This window comes from Physella acuta, unplaced genomic scaffold (assembly GCF_028476545.2).
Source record: "Physella acuta isolate Inbredline_101_S28 unplaced genomic scaffold, ASM2847654v3 ptg000851l, whole genome shotgun sequence".
NCBI lineage: Eukaryota > Metazoa > Mollusca > Gastropoda > Physidae > Physella > Physella acuta.
Genome location: NW_026732368.1, coordinates 148,862 through 171,612, shown reverse-complemented (window position 1 = coordinate 171,612; position 22,751 = coordinate 148,862). Strand labels below are relative to the sequence as shown.

General features: G+C 34.3%; 1 protein-coding gene across 7 annotated transcripts; it reads left to right on the top strand.

The window, feature by feature from the left end:
- Positions 1-1,339: 1,339 nt before the first annotated feature.
- Positions 1,340-21,982, top strand: LOC131952089 (copine family protein 1). 7 transcript variants are annotated; one of them, XM_059314605.1, is made up of 9 exons: positions 1,340-1,423; positions 15,306-15,463; positions 17,788-17,930; positions 18,562-18,643; positions 18,867-18,967; positions 19,113-19,229; positions 19,870-20,001; positions 20,281-20,418; positions 20,799-21,982. In XM_059314605.1, exons 2-9 carry the CDS (start codon positions 15,364-15,366, stop codon positions 20,961-20,963), a joined length of 978 nt encoding a protein of 325 aa, XP_059170588.1. In that variant the 5' UTR covers positions 1,340-1,423; positions 15,306-15,363; the 3' UTR covers positions 20,964-21,982. The 7 variants fall into 7 exon arrangements, with proteins under 7 accessions (XP_059170588.1, XP_059170583.1, XP_059170584.1 ...); XM_059314600.1 differs by lacking the exon at positions 1,340-1,423 and adding an exon at positions 1,460-1,588; XM_059314601.1 differs by lacking the exon at positions 1,340-1,423 and adding an exon at positions 11,672-11,819.
- Positions 21,983-22,751: the final 769 nt, after the last annotated feature.

The following is a 22,751-nucleotide window of genomic DNA, read 5'->3' as shown; positions in this document are numbered from 1 at the left end:
TCTTTTATTTCCCATGTAACTTTTAACCTTTTATTTCATTGTCAGTTACAGGTTGAAATAGTTGAATAGATCTTTGAATTAATTGTTGTATTTCAATATAGTGATTATCTCCCTTGGACAAAAGTACACCCCCCCCCCCCACACACACACACACACACACTTCTCACACACACGCCCGTTCTTTTATTTGATTAATGAACAATATTATCTAGATAAAAGGGTTATCAAACGCACGTAATGGTAAAGAGCTGGTTAACATAGTGGCCACAAGTGGTGTAGGCTAGGAGAGGGGGCTTCCCTCAATGGACTCCCTAAAAGACAAATGTCTTACAATAAGGTATAAGTATTTTGCTCACACTCCTGTTGTATATATATATATATATATATATATATATATAGGCCTACATATAGAAAAATATAGGCAGGACATATATGAGTATGTATAGGTCTATATAAAATAAACTAATAATACTCGGCCACTAGTGTTTATACAATTAGAAAATATTTGTGGCTAGAGCGTTGGACATAATTGCAGGCTCTTTCCGACTTGATGCATTAAGAAAAAAACAGGGTTTTTTTTCGGTTTAATAGTGTTGAGATCTTAGTGTAAACATAAACTGCCTAAGGGGTAGGGGAGCCTCACAAAATAAAAAACCATCAATCCTAGTCACGCCATTGTCAATGTTAAAAAAAAACCATAAAAGAAAAAACACAAACATGGGTTTACCGTGACGCCCCGCCCACTACCCCGATGGGTTGTGTTTGCCATTCTATTTTTAACTTTAGGTCTACTAAAAAAAAGAGAAACGGATAGCCTACTTATAATATAGAACAGTGACTTTTCCACTGCAAGTAACCATGGAATATTTGGACTTTGCGCAGCACCCCCCCCCCCCCCCCACTTTTTTGAACGACTTATAAAAAATATATAGAACAGTCCCCCCCCCCCCCCCCACGATAAAAATGCCTAAAAGAAACCCTGAATAACGGGTTATGGAGTGGGTAATTGTTCTAACCCCCAACCCCATGACCAACCAAACAATATCGTTAGATTCACTATTGAAATTTAAAAAATCAGATGTAATACTTATTTGAAACAAAATTTAAAATGTGCTTCGATTGAAAGCGACACGCGCTGTTTGCTTAAACAAGTAGATTAACAAATACGTTTTTTTACAATGTGAAAACACTAAATATGCCTGCGGGATCTAGTAAAACGTAGGCCTACATTACGTATTCTATAGCGCGCTGAGGACAAAGATTATAGTAATAGCTGTAATTTCACAATTATATTAGAAAATAGCAGTAGTAATCCTATGCTCTCGAGTTACATCCCTTGCATTTAAAACCACTGCCTCTAGCTCTATTTTGGGGTGTAAAACGCTAAACCCGACAATCCAGTTTTTCCCCCTGTGTTCGCAAGGTAAACATTAACGCTTTATATTTTTAGAGTACTTTCTGTTCTATGTATGGTGCTTTCGCCTGTGGGCTCGTATGGGACTGAGTTCAGTCCCGGTGTAAATTGTAATTGTATAGCTCTGGGTCTACGCTGGTGAATGCAGAGTGGATATCGTGTTATGTTGATTTAGTGAGTAGTTAGGATGTTTATTATTTACTTTTGTTGGAACCTATAGATCTACTTCCTTCTTCGTTGATTACGTGAGAATATCTAAGGTAAGTGAACAATTAATCTACGATTCATAATGGTAGCCCTATGTTTATATATTATTATGGTCTATGCAGTGGCGTAGCGAGGTCGTGTGTCACCTCTATATATTTTGCTATTTTTTGCCATGGTGTCAGCAGAGTTTCTTCCAGGCATCTCTTCGGGGGGGGGGGGGCGAAGCCCCCCCGAAAAATTTTTACCGCCCCCCCCCCCGAACGAAATGAAATTTATATAATTTATATAGAAAATATATACTTTTAACAGTGTCCGCCCCCCCGAAGAAAGTTTACCGCCCCCCCCCCCCCGAAGATTTCAAGTGCCCCCCCCCCGGAGAAAAAAGTCTGGAAGAAACACTGGGTGTCACCCCCCTGAATGGTGTCACCCGGTGCGGTCCGCACCCCGCCCCCCCCCTCGCTACGCCCCTAGGTCTATGTGAATGGATAGACCTATATAGTAGGTGTATATACATTTACAACTATTTTAAATTTAAAAAAAAAAAATGAATGTACTATGGCAATGAGTTTATGTGGAAAATAGACACAGATACAGATGACCTATGGAGATTTTTTAAAATAAAAGTAAAAGACCTATTGTTTTTAAAATCTAAAATTTTCCCCTCACTCCTCACCCCCCCCCCCCCTCCACGACACACACGAGTTTCTAATCTATACTTTTACCAGTGTCAAGCGCCCCCCCCTCACCCCCGAAGAAAGTCTACCGCCCCCCACTCCCCCCCCCCCCCACCCCAAAACGAAATGGAATTTATACAGAAAATATATTCTTTTACCAGCTTCCGCCCCCCCCCCCCCCCCCTTAATCCGGAGAAAAATGTCGGAAAGAAACACTGCGCATGTAACATGTGTAGGTCTAGTTGGGGGGGGGGAGTAGAGAAAAAAAAGATGGTCATTTGCGTAGGTCTACGTGACTAGTTCATTAGACCTATTGATTTTGAGTTCACTCATCACTAATGATGATTAGATGCAGTAGCACCACCCCTCTGTTTGGTTGGTCGGTCTTGGCAAGCGCTTGCTCTTTGCGCGCGGTGGGTTGTTTAAAAATTGAAAGCATACCCGACGTCACGAAACAAGGCCCAAACTCCCTCTGGAATCATTGCTTCTTTCCTACTTCATTCCTGCATTTTTACCCGGGAAAAACAGGGAAAAAAATATTTTAAAATATATACACTTAAACTAGTGCCTACCTATCCCCTCGTAAGTTTCAAGTGCCCCCGTCCTTTCCCGAGAAAAATGTATGAAAGAAACCCACCCTGTATGGAATACATTTACAATACATTATTTTATTGGTGACCCATTCAGAGATTGATGTTCACTGCTTCACCAATGGTAGATCTACAATCACCACATTTAAGACCACCCCCCTCCCTCCCGACTACTCACACGTCATGATCATCACGAAAAGCTGCAAGACTATATTAATACATACTCAATAGCATAGTCTTCTGCACGCTATAGCAGAGGCGTAGCGACCCTTCCCGGTGCCCGGGGACAAACTTTCAATTTGGCGCCCCACTCGGGAACAACCTCTTAATTTTCAATGCAAAACTGCATCTAAAATGAGATTTTAATTTCTTTTTACAACCCATTTTGGCGCCCCCCCCCCTAAGGTCGGCGCCCGGGGACATATGTACCCCTGCCCCCCCCCCCCCCCCATCGCTACGCCTCTGCGCTATAGCGAGAGTAGTTTTTTTTTTTTTTTACTTTTTTATTTATTATTTCTTTTTTTGTTGGAATTCAATTTTTATTAAATTAATACTAATCTATATTTCAGAAACGTAAATACATTTTAAAAAATATTTTGCTTTCATTGACCAAGATTCCACTAGCTATTTTTATCCATACTAAGTTAGCAGTAGAGTGCGTTTTGTTTTATAGATGGATTGACGTAACTTCGTGGGTGGTGTTAGGGGGCGGGAAGGGAGTTTGTAAAGCTAATTTTAAAATATTGATCAGGAGGCCTTATAACGATATATTTTTTTACTATAGGGTCTATGCATGGTGAATCAAAGGAGATTTTTTGAAGTCAATAGTTTAAAATGTTAATGCAATTAGCTCTGTCCATTAAAAGCGAATAATTCGTTGGCAAGCTGTTCAATCAATTATAGACCCAAAATAGAATTGTCGATTTCTCCTTGATATCTCTGTTTATAAAGTCAACATTTTTCTTTCACAATCGGGCTATTTATAGCGTGTTATTAATAGGTTTACGTCGTTTAACGTTTGAAATGTGCTATTCCCAAATATTTTTACATTGGCTGTTAATGAACTTTGACCTAAATCAGAAATGTATTTTAATTAAATGCAATGATTAATCGTTTCGTTGAACGGGTTTTTCGTTGAAAATATTCTTCGCTGAATGGGGTTTTGGTTGAACGGATGTTTCGTTTAACAGGTAGGCCGATGTGACTATGTTAGATACAGATTTTTTTCTAGTAAAATCTCCTTAGTCCCCAATATCAGGGCGTGGTCGGTGTTTGGGTGATCACTTCAGATAACCGCATGTTGAAGACGTTTAAAGATGGAAGACAGTGACGGAATAAAGTGGGGGATAACAGGGCATCAGTACAGGGCCCCCATATTTTCTCTTATAAACGACTTCTTGGCTTTGCAAGAAAAATACAAATTGCTATGTTTAACAAGTGCTTTTTATTTTATTTCCAAGCGTGCTTTATGTTAATGTGGGTTGTCTCGCATGATTGTACTTCATTACAAACTGCCGAGTGTTAATATCAGCTGTCATCACTTCCCGCTCACACTGAAAGCAAACACAATAATTGAGCTTAAACTAAATCAGCCTGTTTAAAAAATTACACAAACTAAAAATCATCAATAGAAAACGACAGGACATCTTTCCGCTGATAAAAAACAAAATTGGGAAAAGAAGTTGTGGTTCGATAGGGAACACGCTGGGCAGACCGCCAACTAATACCACCAGGCATGTATTGAGGTGGATCCCACAAGGAAAGCGCAAAATTGGTCGATCTATGTTTGTCAAACATTGATGTTAGCAACTAAGGGAAGCAACCTGTATGAATGTTCTAAATTTACTTTAAAATTAATAAAATAATTAACTTTGTCATAAAATAATACTCGTGCCTTATGTAATTAAACATAAATAATAAGTACATTGTACGACTTTTTGTATGGTGTATTTTATAAATCTTAAAATAACTATTTTATTGTAGGTAAAATAGAAAACTGAGTTTTCTTAGATTTGTCGGTAGGGAATATTATATCCTGAGCCAAATTGTCGTGAGCTAATACTTTGTAAATCTATTTGTCGGGAGCTTATATGTCGCCAGTAATTTGAATAAATATGACGGGAGCCAATATGTCGGAGCCCTTTTGATGAGGCTATTTCATTGGATCGTTTTGTCGGAGGTCGATTTGACGGGGCCGTTTTGTCCCGGGCCGTTTTGACAGTGCCCCAAGACTCGTCCACTCTCCACATCTGTTTGACCCAATTAAATATGTGTAGGCCCTATTTTGTAGGCCAATCGCTTTTAACTTCTCTTTTAGAATGTATAGCATGGATTCGATAAGAAAGCAATATATTTGTATAACCCTATGCTCATATATATACATATATATATATATATACATCTATAATATATATATATATATATATATATATATATATATATATATATATATATATATATATATATATATATATATATATATATATATATATATATATATATATATATATATATATATTATTCTTTAGCATTCATTTCTGTCTTTAAATGTCTACTTTGCATGTCTGTCTTTTGACACAATCTTGACACAATCGTCAACGGCTATTCTTACATGTGTTCTCTATTTTTGTTCGACTGACACAAACAAGTAAACAGCTCAAGTTTCCCGAACCTTTTCTTCACTCGCTTTATGCCTGACTGCTCATCCATGATAAAACGATAACATGTGTGTTCCCCGTCACGGTTCACTTGTATCTGTCGTGTGGGCCTCCGTTAAAAACAAACTCTACGTGTATCATGTATTGAAATCTAGAAATGTATCTGTTTATCTAATTAGTTGAGTTGATTATTTGAGTATATCGTGTATTGAAATCTAGAAATGTATCTGTTTATCTAATTAGTTGAGCTAATTATTTGAGTATATCGTGTATTGAAATCTAGAAATGTATCTGTTTATCTAATTAGTTGAGTTGATTATTTGAATATATCGTGTATTTGTTACGTCCGGGTTAGATTCGAATTCAATAACAACGCTTCGTGTATAACTTCACTCCTTTTATTTGTCTCAATGCATTCAAGCGTACCATAACAGCCCTCGTCCTAACCGCTACTAACCCGCTGACTGCCCCCCACAATCGTTCACTCCCCCTTTTATACCCGCATTCGACCTTGGGATTACAAGACATAAACACACAAGGGTAACTACACAGTAAGGTGAACTCCACTCACACAGGCACTCTCCCCTAGTTCTAGACTATTCTAACCTATTCTAAACTAACCTACAACTGGCCCGTAACAGTATTGAAATCTAGAAAAGTATCTGTTTATCTAATTAGTTGAGTTGATTATTTGAGTTTATCGTGTATTGAAATCTAGAAATGTATGTTTATCTATTAGTTGATTATTTGAAACATGATGCGAGAAACCGTCCGTGAAGTGATTGTTGGGGTGGGGATAGGTTTATATTTCGTGATCACTTCCTCGTGACTTAAAGTCACTTTTATTCAGAAGTCACTTTTATTCAGAATTCACTTTTATTCAGACGTCACTTTTATTAAAAAGTCACTTATATTCAGAAGTCACTTTTATTCAGACGTCACTTTTATTAAAAAGTCACTTATATTCAGAAGTCCCTTTTATTTATGCAAGCACAGACATTCAAAGAAGATTAAATTTTCAATTTTCAAGGGTAAAAAAAAAATATGTCTTGCAGTGAAAAAGGATTAGATCTATGTATTAAAAACAAGTTAATAAAAAGTCTAGTGACAATTTAAGCGCAATTTCCTTAATTAATTTTTTGTGACCGAACAAAAGGATATTTTTGAAAACTTTCTTCGGCAATATTGTTCTAAATTATGGCAGAAATCGATTGGTAAATGTTTCAAGTCGCTAAGTGGTCTGGTTGCCGAGATATGGACCAAAAACTGCATTTTTTCGAGTTTTTTTGGCTTTTCCGGGAAATTCAGGAAGGAATTCCGGGAATTTTTTTGGCCCACAATCATCCTCGGAACTTGCTTAACATATTTGCTTTGGAACTAGTCCTCGATATTGCTTCGTTGAGGAGGAGATACGACTTAAAGCTGCGGACACACATCCATCCAGAAATGACGAGTTAATAATCGCAATTGTCCAGTATGGAAATTGCGCTAAAAATGACGTAGTCCAATTCTTCTTCTTCTTCGTTCTTAATGTTAGTGTTGGAAGGGATCCCCCTCCAATCCAATTAAATCTTCCTTCATCTCTTTGATGTTTAATGTTTGTTATTGTACGAAAATAGCAAGGCCGATAAATCTTGTTTCCCCGTGGTATTTAAAACATGTCAACCTTCTATTCTAATAAACCGGGAGTGATCTCCCCTAAACTTTCTCGAATATTCTTATATAAAATAACAGGGGATGGGAACTCGGGCTATAGACATGATTTTTAATCCATTTTAAATACTTAAAGTTTTAAAAATAGAATAAAATCTCGTAGACAAATTAATTGCACACCAAGTGAACGCGAAATAAAAAAGCGCATAATAGTGCGCAATATTATTATTACTTTTAAAATTTACATTAGTTTTTTGAGAAATCGGAAGTAGCGTAAAGTACTACTTCCAGTCAACGGAAATTACTCAAAATTTAATAGAAGGTAGAGAATTAGATCTTTTACTTACGTATGAAATTTCATTTATCTATCTGAAATAGTACTCAAGTTATAGGCTTTTGAAAAATTCAAAGTAGGAAAAGTACCACTTCCGGTTATCGGAAATCGCTCAAAAGTTGATACGGATCTACGATTTTGATTAAATACTTATATATGAAATTTCATCAACCTAGCTGTAACGGTACTCAAGTTATCGTGTTTACACACGGACACACCAGTAGCGTACGCAGGGGGGGAGCAGGGGGAGCGGCCGCTCCCCCTCTGGCCATTTTCAGCAAAGTGGCGCCTTTTTGGAAACTTTTTAAATTCAAAGTTTTAAACAATGATATTTGTTAAAAAAATATTTTTGGTCGGCACATCTATGTAAATCACAAGATTTCTTTTCATGCAGCAATATTTTGCATTTTTGTTCTAGTCTAGTAGTGTCTACGTTTACAGCACGTATTAACAGCTGCATCAGTTTGCCATTCTAAAAATAACAATTACGATGTATTGCAATTTTTAAAATACCTCTACGGTAGTACCAATTGGCAAGAGGGGTGTTTAAGGCAACTGTATAATGTATTTGCTTACGAATAATTGAATTAGAAAATGTTATACATAAAACTTCACACATAATTACTTTATATATACAGTTTGAATCTTGTAATTAATTTTTAAAAAAAATTACGATACAGTAATAGTTTGGGCGATAGTGATTACGATTACAAATTATATGAAACAGTTACAACCCCCCCTCCCCCATGGACCCCTCTGTAAAAAAATATTGTCATAATACCACTGCTACTTATTTAAATCTATTTCTGTAATATATATCTGTGTAATATATATTTGTGTACTATATATGTATGTTTAGAACAGTCATCTAAAAACTGACGCTATGTTCACTCTGAGTTGGTTATCTCCCCCCCCCCCGCCCCCCCCCCTCCACACCTCACCACCACAATTGTGTAGAGCGACATTAACGTCACACCTAGGTATACACTGGGTTGGATAATTGACCTAAAGTAAACGGACAGTGGTGATTGAAGTTGAACCCTTCCCCCCCCCCCAACCCACCCACGAACTGATCTGTTAAGTACATGTAGAGAACGCGTAATGATGTACCATAGTACCATGCCGCCAGAAAATTAGCATTTTAAACGTAACACTATGAGAATATTGTTTTTAAAATTACCAGTAAAAAGGTGTGTGATCAATACAGTGATCTAACACATACCTATGTTAAAAAAATTATCTTTAAAGAACACAAAGAAGCAGTAGTTAATCAAAATGTATGTACTGAACTGAAAGACTGATATTTAGTTATATGTAGGCTGTTATTCCGAATGTTTTTCTAGTTATCGAAAAGAGTGCTTTTATACCAACTCTGATTTTAAAAACTTTCATTATGCTGTGATTTTTTAGCATTTATGATGACGATATATTAAATTCTGATTATAGACAAAAACATTTTGTAAACACGAATAGTGTTAAACAATTTCATTATATTCTATAGTAATTATTTATTTGTTTTGACATTTATAATTAAATATGTAGATATATACATATTTATATTAAGAGAGTGATTATTTCCCCTATTTCCCTTGTCTTAAATAATTCCCCAGGAATTACTATGTAAGAAATTTTGTTTACAAGAATTACAAAACAGATTGTGTTACGTTACGTTCATTGTTTTTGGTTGTAGTGTATATATATATATATATATATATATATATATATATATATATATATATATATATATATATTGTTTAGATTGATACAATTTTTGTTTTGTCGGCCAACATTGTGTGTTTTTTCTTATTTCTTCAGAGTGCTACTTTCAATTTATTTTACATCACAGCGAATTAATGACATACTGCTATATATATATATATATATATATATATATATATATATATATATATATATATATATATATATATATATATATATAAATATATATATATATATATATATATATATATATATATATATATATATATATATATATATATATATATATATATATATATATATAGGCCTATAACGTGTTAAGTATTCGGCGCCTTTTTTTGCTCATTTCGCTCCCCCTACAACGAAAACCTGGATACGCCTCTGGGACACACACACACACACACACACAGACACACAGACATACGGACAAGATTGCAAAAATATGTTTTTCCGTATCAGTGAGATGCAAAACGTCGAGATTTGCAAAAATCTCGATTTTTTTTTTTTGCACGATTACAAGACTTTCTCTATACTTCGTATATACGAGAAAGTAAAAATGCATTCTTATCATTTTAATTTTAGGCGGAGGTTTCGAGGCTATTTAAAAAAAAATCCCGCGAAATCCCAAAAGCCGCTGACGTCATACAGTGAGATTACATTTCGGCGGATATGATTGATTGGTTAGGAATTTTGATCAACTGGTTCTCGTTTGTGTGTGTGGGGGGGGGGGGGGGGGGGGGGGGAGAGAAGAGAGGAGGGTAGTTATATGAGAGTGTGCATCATTGTTAAATAAACTTTTAACTGAAGTCGAGGGGGGTGGGGTGGGGGTGTATGCGTTTTAGATTTTCTAACACACCTGCGTCTGAAAATAAAATGTTTCGTACATTATAAAACTTTATGTATTTACCTGTGCTAAATAATGGTGCGTTGATCAGCGCCCAAGGCGAATTCTTTTTTATATTACTTCTGTATATAGACTATATATATATATATATATATATATATATATATATATATATATATATATATATATATATATATATATATATATATATATATATATATATACACATTCATCATTTATAATATTAATAAAAAGAGCACCCAGGGCGCTCCTCCCTCGAGACGCCCTAGATACATATAATTATGTATTAGATTTAGAGTTTAGTCCCTTAGTATAATTTATTCCACTTCCCCATCAATAACACTCAACTCGGCCTTTTAGGCCATAAATCTGTTGACGACAACGGTCGTCTGCTTGACTTTTGTCATTTTACCCAGCCGATATGGGGTGCTGAAATACGTGAGTGGGAGGTGGGTGGGTCTGTAAACTGTTGGGGTGGGGGGGGGGGGGGGTAGAAAGATAAGACTCAAGTGTTTGCTTACATTACAAAAGTGTTATCAATACATGGCCTAGTTTTAAAACACGATTTTCTGAACTTTGAAGATATTTGAAGGCGGGAGGGAAATCTCTTTTGTTTTTATCTTCGTGCTTAACTAATATTCCCTACAACACAATTAAATATTACCTGTCAACATGTTATTTGGTCATATGGCCCGTTGACCCCGATCTCAGCCTGCTTTTCTTTTTGGATTACTCAGAGGCGTAGCGACCCTTCCCGGCGACCGGGGACAAACTTTTCGATTTGCAACCCCCCCCCCCCCCCCCCCACCTCAAACTTTCGATTTGCATTCCCCTCAACCTTTCAATTTATTTTTCCAACCCATTTTGGCGACCCTTAAGGTCGGCGCCCGGGGACATATGTACCGTCGTTCCCCCCCCCCCCCCGCCGTCGTCCCCCCCCCCCCCCGCTACGCTAATGGGATTACTCCACCCAAAAGTGCAAAAACAATCTACAAGGCAGCTGTCAAATAAACAATCTACAAGGCAGCAGTTGCTAAATTTTGGAGTCTTCTCTCTTGGATGGGTTGCTGTCTCCAGATAACGAGCCTCATCTGTCCGTAGGTCCGAACTCGGAATTTATGGAGTTAGAAATCATACACCCCCCCCCCCCCCCCACCCGACAACGCCGTCCCCAATCGCTACTGTTATTTCTTGAAAAAATTTGTTTCGCTTATTTGAAAATATTATTTTTACTTGCGAAATCAAGGTAGGCCACACGACTGTTAACTGTGCTACTACAAACCTATATGCTAGCACTGTTTAATCACGATTTGGTGATTCCATTTGGCCTATTCCGTGTAATAGACCTCCCCCCCCCCTTTCTATTTCGTCGAAAGCCATTCTTTAGACAAAGATAAAATACATACATCATTTATTTATATTACTTGATGCTACAAAACTGCTGTCGGCGAAGTGGTAAGTCGATGAATCGTTTTTCTGCAAAACGGTATAGCAAAAACTGCACCCCCCCCCCCCCTCTGCAAGAGACCAAATGTTAAGATTGCTGTTAGGCCAAACCGGATATCGACACAGAAATAGGCCGCGTCTTAACTCGTCTAACTATTTGACTTCACCTCAAAGGTTTCTATACCTTGTTTGAAAACAAAACCACGCACTGTAGGTAAAGAAAAATAATTGTAACACTTTCGGTCCTGATGGTCTATAGGGAGTAGAGTTTATCTGATTCTGTTAGTTTGGCATATGAAGAGTTAGCGTGGTCACATTTCATAGGTAAGTAGAACCTATTATAATTTTTATAGAGATGTTTTAATTTAGAAGCTTTATAGTTTGTTAAAAGTACTGTCGTGTTTTGTCATATTTTGTGTTGGTTATTTTAAATGTTGGCAACATTTTGAGTGGGCTACTTTTGTTTTGGCTACCTATCTATGCTGGCTAAGTTTTCACGTGATATCTTTAGTCTTGACTCTCTATTTTATATTAATGCTACCTTTTCATGTTGAAATATAGAGATTGTATCTCTTTGTAAACAGAGTTTCTTCCAGATGGAATTTATATAGAAAATATATACTTTAAACCGTATCCGCCTCCTTGGAAATTTTAGTCCGCCCCACCGAAAATTTTAAGTGTCCCCCCCCCCCCCCCCGGAGAAAAAAGTGTGGAAGAAACACTGTTTGTAAAGGTTGCACATCATTAACACATTGTGTCGGGCTTCAAGCGCAGAACACAGTATGACTTTCATTTAAAAATAAACCGGGAGTGATCTCCCCTAAACTTTCTCGAATATTCTTATATAAAACAACAGGGGGTGGTAACTGGGGATATAGTTGTGATTTTTAATCCATTTTAAATACTTAAACTTTTAAAAATAGAATAGAATCTCATAAAAAAAACATTGCGCACCAAGCAAACGCCGAATAAAAACGCGTATAATAGTGCGCAATATTATTAGTACTTTAAAAATTTACATTAGTTTTTTGAGAAATCGGAAGTAGCGTAAATTACTACTTCCAGTCAACGGAAATTACTCAAAATTTAACAGAAGGTAGAGAATTAGATCTTTTACTTACATGTGAAATTTCATTTATCTATCTGAAATAGTACTCAAGTTATAGGCTTTTGAAAAATTCAAAGTAGGAAAAGTACCACTTCCGGTTATCGGAAATCGCTCAAAAGTTGATACGGATCTACGATTTTGATAAAATACTTATATATGAAATTTCATCAACCTAGCTGTAACGGTACTCAAGTTATCGTGTTTACACACGGACAGACAGACAGACAGACAGACACACACACACACAGACATACGGACAAGATTGCAAAATTATGTTTTTCCGTATCAGTGAGGTGTAAAACGTCGAGATTTGTAAAAATCTCGATTTTTTTTTTTTTTGCAAGATTACAATACTTTCTCTATACTACGTATATACGAGAAAGTAAAAAAATTAAACGAGTCTAGAGATTTATACTTCATCAAAGAATATCAAGAATGAAAAGCTTCACACAAAAAAACAGGGTGAATAGTGAAAAGTTTACAACCCATATGAGCTGTTAAGACCTAACTCTTTTTTTAAAGTGCGAAAAGCTGCGCATTGGTGACAAAAGCAGACGATTCAACACGCGAACAAAAGGTGTTTAAATAGCTTTTCGTCTACTCTAATATAAAAAAAAAACAACACAGGCTATTTTTATACTGGAGGGAAGGGAGTGGGCGAGGGGGGGGGGGGTGTCATTGCCCATTGACGATGTAAAAAGTTAGGTAGAAACTTGACAAGACGGATGTACACAGCGTTTCTTTACCTGAAATGTTAAAAGTAGGTCGCGCCGTGTGCTTTATTTGACTGTCAATTTTTTTCGGAATTCTATTTAGAATACAGTTGTAATGGCGATGAAATTTTTTTTTAAATAGGCTTGTCAGGTTATTTTTACAGGTGATTTATTTAACCATTTCGATTTATTTTATGGTGCACCTGTATGTTACACATCTGGTGTACCTGTGTGTTACACAACTAGTTCACATGTATGTTACACATCTGGTGCACCTGTATGTGACACATCTGGTGCACCTGTATGTGACACATCTCGTGCACCTGTATGTTACACATCTGGTGCACCTGTATGTTACACATCTGGTGCACCTGTGTGCTACACGTCTAGTGCACCTCTATATTATACAACTACCACACCTGTATATTACACGCCAAGCGCACTCATATGTTACACACCTAGTGCTTAAGTTACACCCCTATTACGTCAGTTCTAGACACAAGGCACATTCTACGCAACACACCTAACATACCACTTTGTTACACTACAGTTACACTGTTAGCTCATGAGTTACACACCTAACATATTATATTACACACCAAGAAAATCACACTTAACAGAACAGAAATTAATTTTGGAAACAGTAACAATTAAGAAAAAATATTACTATCGGTCATTTACCGTTGTTTAACTGAAAAAAAAGCGTGATGTATTTTTATAAATTCTACTAAAATCCCGATTTTGCACTGGGTATTACCAATGCATTGTACTAAGATGAATGTAGGCTGCCAAACTTTAAAAAAAAAATGTTTTCAACTTTTCATGAAAAGATCGCTTATTTTATTTTATGTGTTAAACTCACATGACCATTTTGTTTTCTAAACGATAAAAACGTGACACATTTTATGCACATTCTTTCAGCTCGTTTTTATGAGGTGGCATTTATAGCTCTGGCGTCTTAGCTGTAAAGGCAATTATATTGCTTTCTTTTTATTCGTCTTTGTTATCAAGGTATAAAATTTTAGTAGGATTTTTTTTTTAATATAAAAACTCTGGGTGCTGATAGTTTGTAATTCCAATGAGTAATAATTATAAGCTTCTTGTGCATTTATGTATTTAAGTATTAAAAATATTTTCTTAATTAAAAAAAAACAACAAAAGAACAACACTTAAATATATTTGTCTTCTCATTTGAGAAAAATCTGACCAGTTTGGCCAAGTAGGCCAAAAGCTTGTTGGGAGTACAGATTTGAATATAACAAAATCTCACTTTTCTATTGCTTTTAATATGCGTATTTTCGCGTTGTCAAAAGTATATTTTAGATTAGCGTGCGTTTTATCTTTTAAAAACCACCACAATGCTTCAAAAGTTAAACCGAAATGTAAATAAACAACAAACATTACGTTATTAATTATTAGCAGTGCTTAGGCAAAAGTTTGCCATGGTAAAAAAAAAAGGTGGGTTAACATTATTGAAACTGAGCGTTGAAAACGACACGATTGAGAGAGAGGTCACTACTCGCTTTAACATAACATTTCATAAAAGAAATTGTAATTTTGAGGATCTATGTGAACTATAACAACCATTCAACATCCATTGATACGCCGCAGAGCATTTTCAAAAAAATACATTAATAACACGATAATATACGACCAGACCGATTAGGGCGGAAATACTTGTGGGATAATCGAGCGAAAGTGCAACTCACACTGAAAAATATCCTGACCTAAACAAATCAAAACATCTAGATCTATTTCTTTTAGAATAAAAATCAGATGGCTTAGTAGATTATCCCATCTTATTTATATAATGCAATGCATATTATGATCTTATAAGCTGCGTCTGAGTAGGCCCTAGATCTATATCTATTTGATCTTGGTTGTACTTTCATTATTCCAATTACATTTTCATTTTCAAATTTCAGACTTACGGTAGGCCTTCAACAAGTTTTATCTAGGCCTATTTGACTACAACTTTTAAAGATGGAAGCAGATTTTGTTTCGTTAGTTTTAGCAGCAGTTATAGTGCTGGTACTGCTTTTGTACTGTATGAAAAAACGCAGAACAGTACCTGGCAGAAAAGGTGTGTAGATCTAAAACTTAAACTCGGATCAAGACCAGATCTGTATCTAATCTAGATTCTAGATTTAGGAATGTATGGACCTTTCCTATAGAATGTGACATGTTTAAATGAAATGTTGGCCTACATTTAAAAAAAAAAATTAAGCTTTTAATATGGATTTGGGAGAATATCTAGATCTAGATCTACTTATTTAAAATACACACATGGCTGGCCAATGTCAATGCTAACCCTGTCCCTACGCCCTACACTACCCAGATGTAGGTAGTACCTAACTAGATCTACTAAGTAACTAATACTATAGTAACTAACTACCTACCTATTTCACTAGTATTTCACCTAACCGTAACCCTGGGTCCTACCATATGCCTAAACCTAATTTCTAATCATAAAATTAGTCGAGATTACAATACTACTAACAACCCAACACACCTATTTTATGGAAGAGTCTATATTATCTGAAACCAGTATCTGTCCATAGATTCTAGTCGTCTAAATTTACGCATTCACTCGTTTAGTTAGTAAACAGATCTACAATCTAGTTAGTTAGGTTTAATACAAAAATGAAATTAGCCTAGCATCATTCAGGAAAAAAAGGGAAAGAACGAGCATCTATCTAAATAATACTAAATATAGATTAAGATCTATATAGATTTATAGATCTAGATCTGGACGCTAGACTCTTGAATACAATAGATCTGTAGGTTGTAGATTTCTAGGTAGAGTATTGTAGACAATTTTTAAAATTTAGACTGTTTTGTTGCACTAATTATTAATTAAAGTAAGCAGATTTTAAGTAGTTTGTAGTTTGCATTACTTTACAACTGTTGATTACCATTTAAAATTCACATAGAACAAATATCAGGTGAAATAGGAAGTCTCTTTTAACTTTTAATCAACTATAATCAGTGTTTCTTCTCTAGAGGGAGGGGGGGGTGTCTAGTAAAAGTATATGTTTACTATATAAAAAATTATAAACTCTTATCTCGTTCGAGGAAGGGGTGGGGTGGTAGACCTTCTTCAGGGGGGGGGGAGGCAGAGCCCCCCCCCGAAGAGATGCCTGGAAGAAACTGACTATAATTCACCGTTTCCATCACACTTTTCTCAAGTTGTTTTCTCTTAGCAAAAATCTAAGGGACAGGTTTTTTTTTTAAAATTTTTTTGGCACAAACGATTAAAAAATTAACAAACAAAACCCTTTCATGAACAATGGGAAAAAATGAAATTTTGATGATAGGGGAATAACTCAAAAGAAAAGGCATCTGATGTGTTCGAACCCACATCTTCCGGTCACCCCCATTTCCATTCGACCACACAACTTCATGCTTAATTTTGTGTTTTTAACATAACATCTATCAAAAACATTCATGACTGTGAATAGCCCTAATATGGCTATTGCTAGTCAACTGGGAATAGACACTTCGATTAACTTTTGCATTATTAAAAGTTTTATTCACAAATTGATATAAAATTGAACAATAAACCTAACTTAATCTTTACCCACATTATATTTAAAAAATAGAGGGGAGACAGAAGTGTAATGTCATTTTGAGTTAAGGGAGGGAATATAGAGAACCTAGCTGTGATCATTGGGAGGAAAGTGTATAAAAATAAAGTACTATAGAATCCCTATAGTTGTGACTATAGCTAAAATAAACATTTTAACCATTCCTTAAATTTCTTATTACCCAGATCTAGTCTAATTATAATTATGTTTTTACTAAATATAGATGCTAAGTTGTAGGCCTATGAGTGTAAGACTTACGCTCAGCTATACCTATGTTGGCCTAAATAATATCAAATAGATTTTATTTTGGCCAACCAAAAAGTAGAAATATGCAGAAGACATAGACTTTTTTCCAGGGGGCGGACACTGTTAAAAGTATATATTTTCTATATAAATTATATAAATTTCATTTCGTTCTGGGGGGGGGGCGGTAAAAATTTTACGGGGGGGGGGGGGGGCTTCGACACCCCGGAGAGATGCCTGGAAGAAACTCTGGACACGTTTTTATTCAGTTCAAAGTAAGGTTACAATACATTTAGACCAGATATATGGCTGAATTAAAGTATCAATTTACAGCAGCTGTTTCTCTATTTTCAATATTTTAGGTATTAGTGGAAAGTAGCCTATTTTGTGTTGTTTTTTTTTTACTGTATTAGAAATTTAAATAAAATTTAAAAAAAAGTGGAAATAAATGTATATTCTTTAATGCAAATATATGCTGCCTAAAGATTTAAAAAATTCTGGCTTAATAATTTTTCTAAATTTTTTCCCCTTTTAAGCAGGTTTTTAAATACAATTCCAACTCTTCTATCCTATCTAGATTTGCCTGCATCTGAAGAAAGGAGGTTAATATCTGAAGTAAAGGAAGAAACCATCAAGACAAGGAAACAGAAAAGTTTATTTGCTCAAACACAGCGGGCGGAAACTTTGTATGAACTGTTTAAAGCAGAGTCAGTGCAGAAGGTAAGCTTTTGTTTACAATAGGGAAAAAATATATTAAAATTTAAATCAAGTTTTTACAGAAAATTACACTTTAAAAGCTTTTCTTTCCATGTAAAAATTAATATTAATGTCAGTTTTTTGTTCACAAATAGAACAAATCTGCTTATAATGAAACAAGCCCTTAATATTAATATCATTTTATTTGTTTTCTCAATACATTCTCGTCCTAGATTCAACATAAGATATCAGTTTTTGAAAGAAGATAATACCAATTAAAATGAATTACTATGCAATTATTGTCGCATCATACACTTATACAATACTTTATACTGAATTAGTAGCTATATCAAAGTAAACTTTTTGATATTACTATTGAATTTTAGTGCATATGGGGAGGGTCGAGAGGCAGTCTAAAATTGAGAGTTTGTGTGGATGTTATAAATGATTGACCCCTTACCATAGAGATAAGAATTATATTTCGGATTAAAGCTTTAGTAGAGCAAGTTTCAATGAAATACCATGCAGTATGATTTTGTACAGAGTAATGAAATTTTCAAAATTTAATAGCCCTAGTTTATTAAAATCTTTGTCATGCTATGTTTTTTTTTTTATAAAAGCAAACAAACTATGAATCTATGGTTTATCATTTCAGGTTGCTAGTGAGATTAAATCCCTTGATGAAGTCAGTGCTGTTATTGCTAAAGCTGGTTTAGAAAACTGCAATTTAATATTTGGTAAGGAGGGAGCAGATGTCGTTTGAATATTCCAGACACAATATAGATTTCTTTTAAATGGTTATTTTTTTAGATGCTTCCTTTTTAAAAACATAGACTTTCTAGGTTTCTCATATTTAAAATTGAATTATTTTTGTTAATTATTCTGAATCATTGTTATTTGAAAAATTTCTCGTTTTTTAAGGTCATTCTGAGTTTAATTGATATTATTTTTTTATTTCAGGTATCGATTATACTGGATCTAATTATCTCCAAGGTAAAAAAACATTTGGGGGGAAATGTCTTCATGACATCAGTGATAAAATCCTCAACCCTTACCAAAGTGTGAGTAAAAAAATAGTTTAACCTTAAGTATATATTAATTGACTTGTAATATAGCATTATTGTGTTAATTTAAATGTAATTAGTATGTAGTGTAAGATCTTTGCAGCTTGAGAAATAATTTAATGATTTGTTGTTGTGTATTTAGGTTATTTGTGCACTTGGTGAAACTTTGGAGCCTTTCGATAGTGATGGAGCTATTCCAGCCTTTGGTTTTGGAGATGCCTATACTAAGGATCGCTCAGTGTTTGCACTCAAACCTGATGTAAGTTACCCTTGATTTATCTCACTAAGTGCAGAAAAACTTGTATTTTACCTTAAATCCTTGGACAATTTTCATTCTAGACTAAACTTACAAGTCTTTCTCACTAAATGTATTGATTTATAACATATGCATTGTTAATGCATAGTAGTTTGAAATCTTTTGTGGCTATTTTTTTCAACTGATTTCTCAAGTTTTATTTTGATTTCTAATTTCTATCAGTGAATTTATACATTTAGAAAGAATGAGATTTAAAAATAAATAAGGCATTTAATAAAATATTTTTTTAAAACATCAAATTTATTGAAAGCTTAAAGTGAATTTATTCCCAATCTAATAATTCTATTTTTTTAATCAAAAAGCATATTGAAATTAAAACGAGTTATTTCACTTTGATTCCATGTGGCAGAATAGTGCTAACAAAAGGTTGGACTTAAAAGGGTTATCTGTTGAAAATGATGTTAAGTTTACCTTATAACCCAATACAATTCTATAATCCTGCCTTAGAACCCAATACAATTCTATAATCCTGCATAAAGAACCCAATACAATTCTACAATCCTGGAAAAAATCCACTGAACAAAAAAATCCACTGAACAAAAAAAATATTTCTATATTAAATGTATAACATTGTAATCCACAGGGAATTCCTGCAGGCTTTAAAGAGGTGCTTGAGATTTACAACCAGTTAACACCAAAAGTTCGCCTGGGTGGCCCTACCAATTTTGCACCACTTATCCGCCAAGCTATTGATATAGTTAAAGAAACCAGATCCGTAAGTGTTGTTTACGGAGTCTACATTTAATTAGATAATCAACTTTCCTCTTTAGAAAGCAAAATATCTTTTCCCACTCCTTTTAAGAAAAAGAATTGCAATGACAAGATAAACACAAATGAAATGAATCTTATTTGATTAAATCAATTCATTGTTTATTTTGTGTATTTCTTAATTGTTTACTTGGCCATTTCATTCCTAAGAAGTGGCAACAAATTTTTTTTTGCTGTAAAAATATTTTTTCTTTATTCTAAATTTTTGTTCCGCTTATTTTTATAGTATCACATTTTGGTTATTGTTGCTGATGGGCAAGTGACCAATGAAAGAGCTACTATAGAAGCCATTGTTGAAGCATCTAATTACCCATTATCCATAATCACAGTTGGTGTGGGCGATGGACCATGGGATACCATGAAGGTCAGTTACTAAATTAAATGTTGGTATTATAAAACAAACATTTTTAAGAAACCTATGGAATAAAGCCTAAGCACAATACTGCCTTATGTAGTGCGATGTGGTTAAGTGTAAAAAATTTTTTTAAAGAGTCATGGAATATTTGGAAATCTGAATGTCACAATTTTGTCAGAATTTTATTTGGTTTATGAAATTAGAAAAAAGATTATGTACTTTAGCACAAAAAATGGAACGCGTAGCTTTTTTAAAGAGATCATCTTCAAAATAATTATTAAGTTATAGAGAGCTTTGCAGAGAAATTACTCCACAAAATAAGCATTTTTTAATTTGGCTATGACTTTGTTGTTTAACAAACATGAAGCAACTAGTTTATTTAATTTCAGGAATTTGATGAAAAACTGCCCATTAGAAACTTTGACAATTTCCACTTTGTTGACTACGCTGCTGCTATAACTGGTGTCTCCAACCCAAATGCGTCGTTTGCTCTACATGCATTGAAAGAAATTCCTGACCAGTTTAAAGCCATCAAAAGACTCCAACTCTTGTAAAATGGTTTATCTCACTTCACTTTTTAATGTTCCAGGTGCATCAATTAGTTGTTTTATAATCTCCCTTGATATATGATGTGTTTACTAGTATACAAATTGAACATTTATTTCTATTGTTAAGATTTTTATTTCAGTGAAAATAGACTTAGTTTTTTTCTTTTAACTTAAATTCCGGTTTATTTTTTAATAAGATAAGCAATTTCTTAGCATTCCAATAGATTATTACAATTTATCTAACTTTTACATGTACATAGCAATTAGTTTTATTAAATGTATTGGATAATGTTTTTAAAAAAAGTCACTTTTTAAATCAGCATTCTGAATATTATGAGCATATTATGCCTTTGTTATTTTTTGCATCAAATTAAAGTCTCTCATAAAATCAGTTTATTACACTAACATTTTAATAAGGCAGCCCACATTAAATGAGTTAAGTTGTGTGAGTGCTTGATGCAAACTTAGAAAAAGAAGAACTAAAATGGATGATTGAGTTAGTATACAAGTCTGAAAACAGTAAGTTGAGTAGGTATTGTGCATTATGTAAACCTTGCTGAGGATGAAAATGGGGTTAATTGAATGGGGGGGGGGGCCTGCAGCAGGGGTAAATGTTTGACAATATCATGTAGCTAATAAATTTTGAAAGCTAATGGTTTGTATTGGCAAAATGTGCATATTTTTCCCCCTATTTATTTTGTTACTACATTAAAAGGAAATGTCTAAATTTTCATTGTAAAAAGCTGGGTGTTTTTCTCTTGATATTTTATTTTTAAAAAAGTTTTTCATATGCTTTTAAAATGTGTGTGTGTTGCAATCAAATATGCATGTTTTAGAATATACAATCAAATAAAAATATTCATCTGCAGGTTTTTGTACAAAACCTATTTCATCTTTTCTTCCTACTCTATACACATTATTTTAAACTGCCAGAACTTCTAGACACTGAAGAAAAACTTTATTTATAAAACACTCCACATTTCATATTTACAGTGTTTGTTTTAAGAAAAAGATATGAAAATTAAACAGCAATTTGTTTATACAAATTTTGGTTCTTGTCATTGTTATGTTGGTTTAGCATGTGGGTGTGGAGGGGGGGGGGTGTGTTTGCTGCCTGCCTGGTGTTTTGCCTGCTTTGCCTCATGCTTTTTCTTGCTTGCTTGTTTCTTCCAGGGTATTGATCCCACCACTTCTTGTTTATGGAGCTTGGTCACTAGCCTCTGCACCATTTGGTCCCCCAATAGGAAAGCTGTACAACATGTATTTTAATTTAAGTTTCTTAAAAAAAAAATTATGAAATTTTTTCTTTTTTTTTTATAAACTTGTATTTTTTTATTTTATGGTTATTTTCCCCCCCTCTCTCTACCGTTTCAGTTTTTAAAAAAAAAATCAATCAGTATTGATATTGGTTAGAAACACAGTACATAATAGAGTACTTTAAGAAAAATTAAAACCATCAGGTATTTATATGGCAAACCTTAAAAAATTATAAGTTTAATTAGATATTAATAAATATTTTATTTCTTGGAACTAGATTTAGTTACGAGTTGCAATATTTATCACACCGCCAAACACACAAATGGTTAAAAATAAAAACTAAGATATTGTAGCTTTTGAAAGAATAGGCTACAAACTTACATGCATACAGCAAACATACACATGGCTAAAACAAAGAAATATCATCTGTAAAACAGGATACTATACACTTACATGTATGTAAGAAATATCTGTAAAACAGGATACTATAAACTTACATGTATGTAAGAAATATCATCTGTAAAACAGGTTACTATA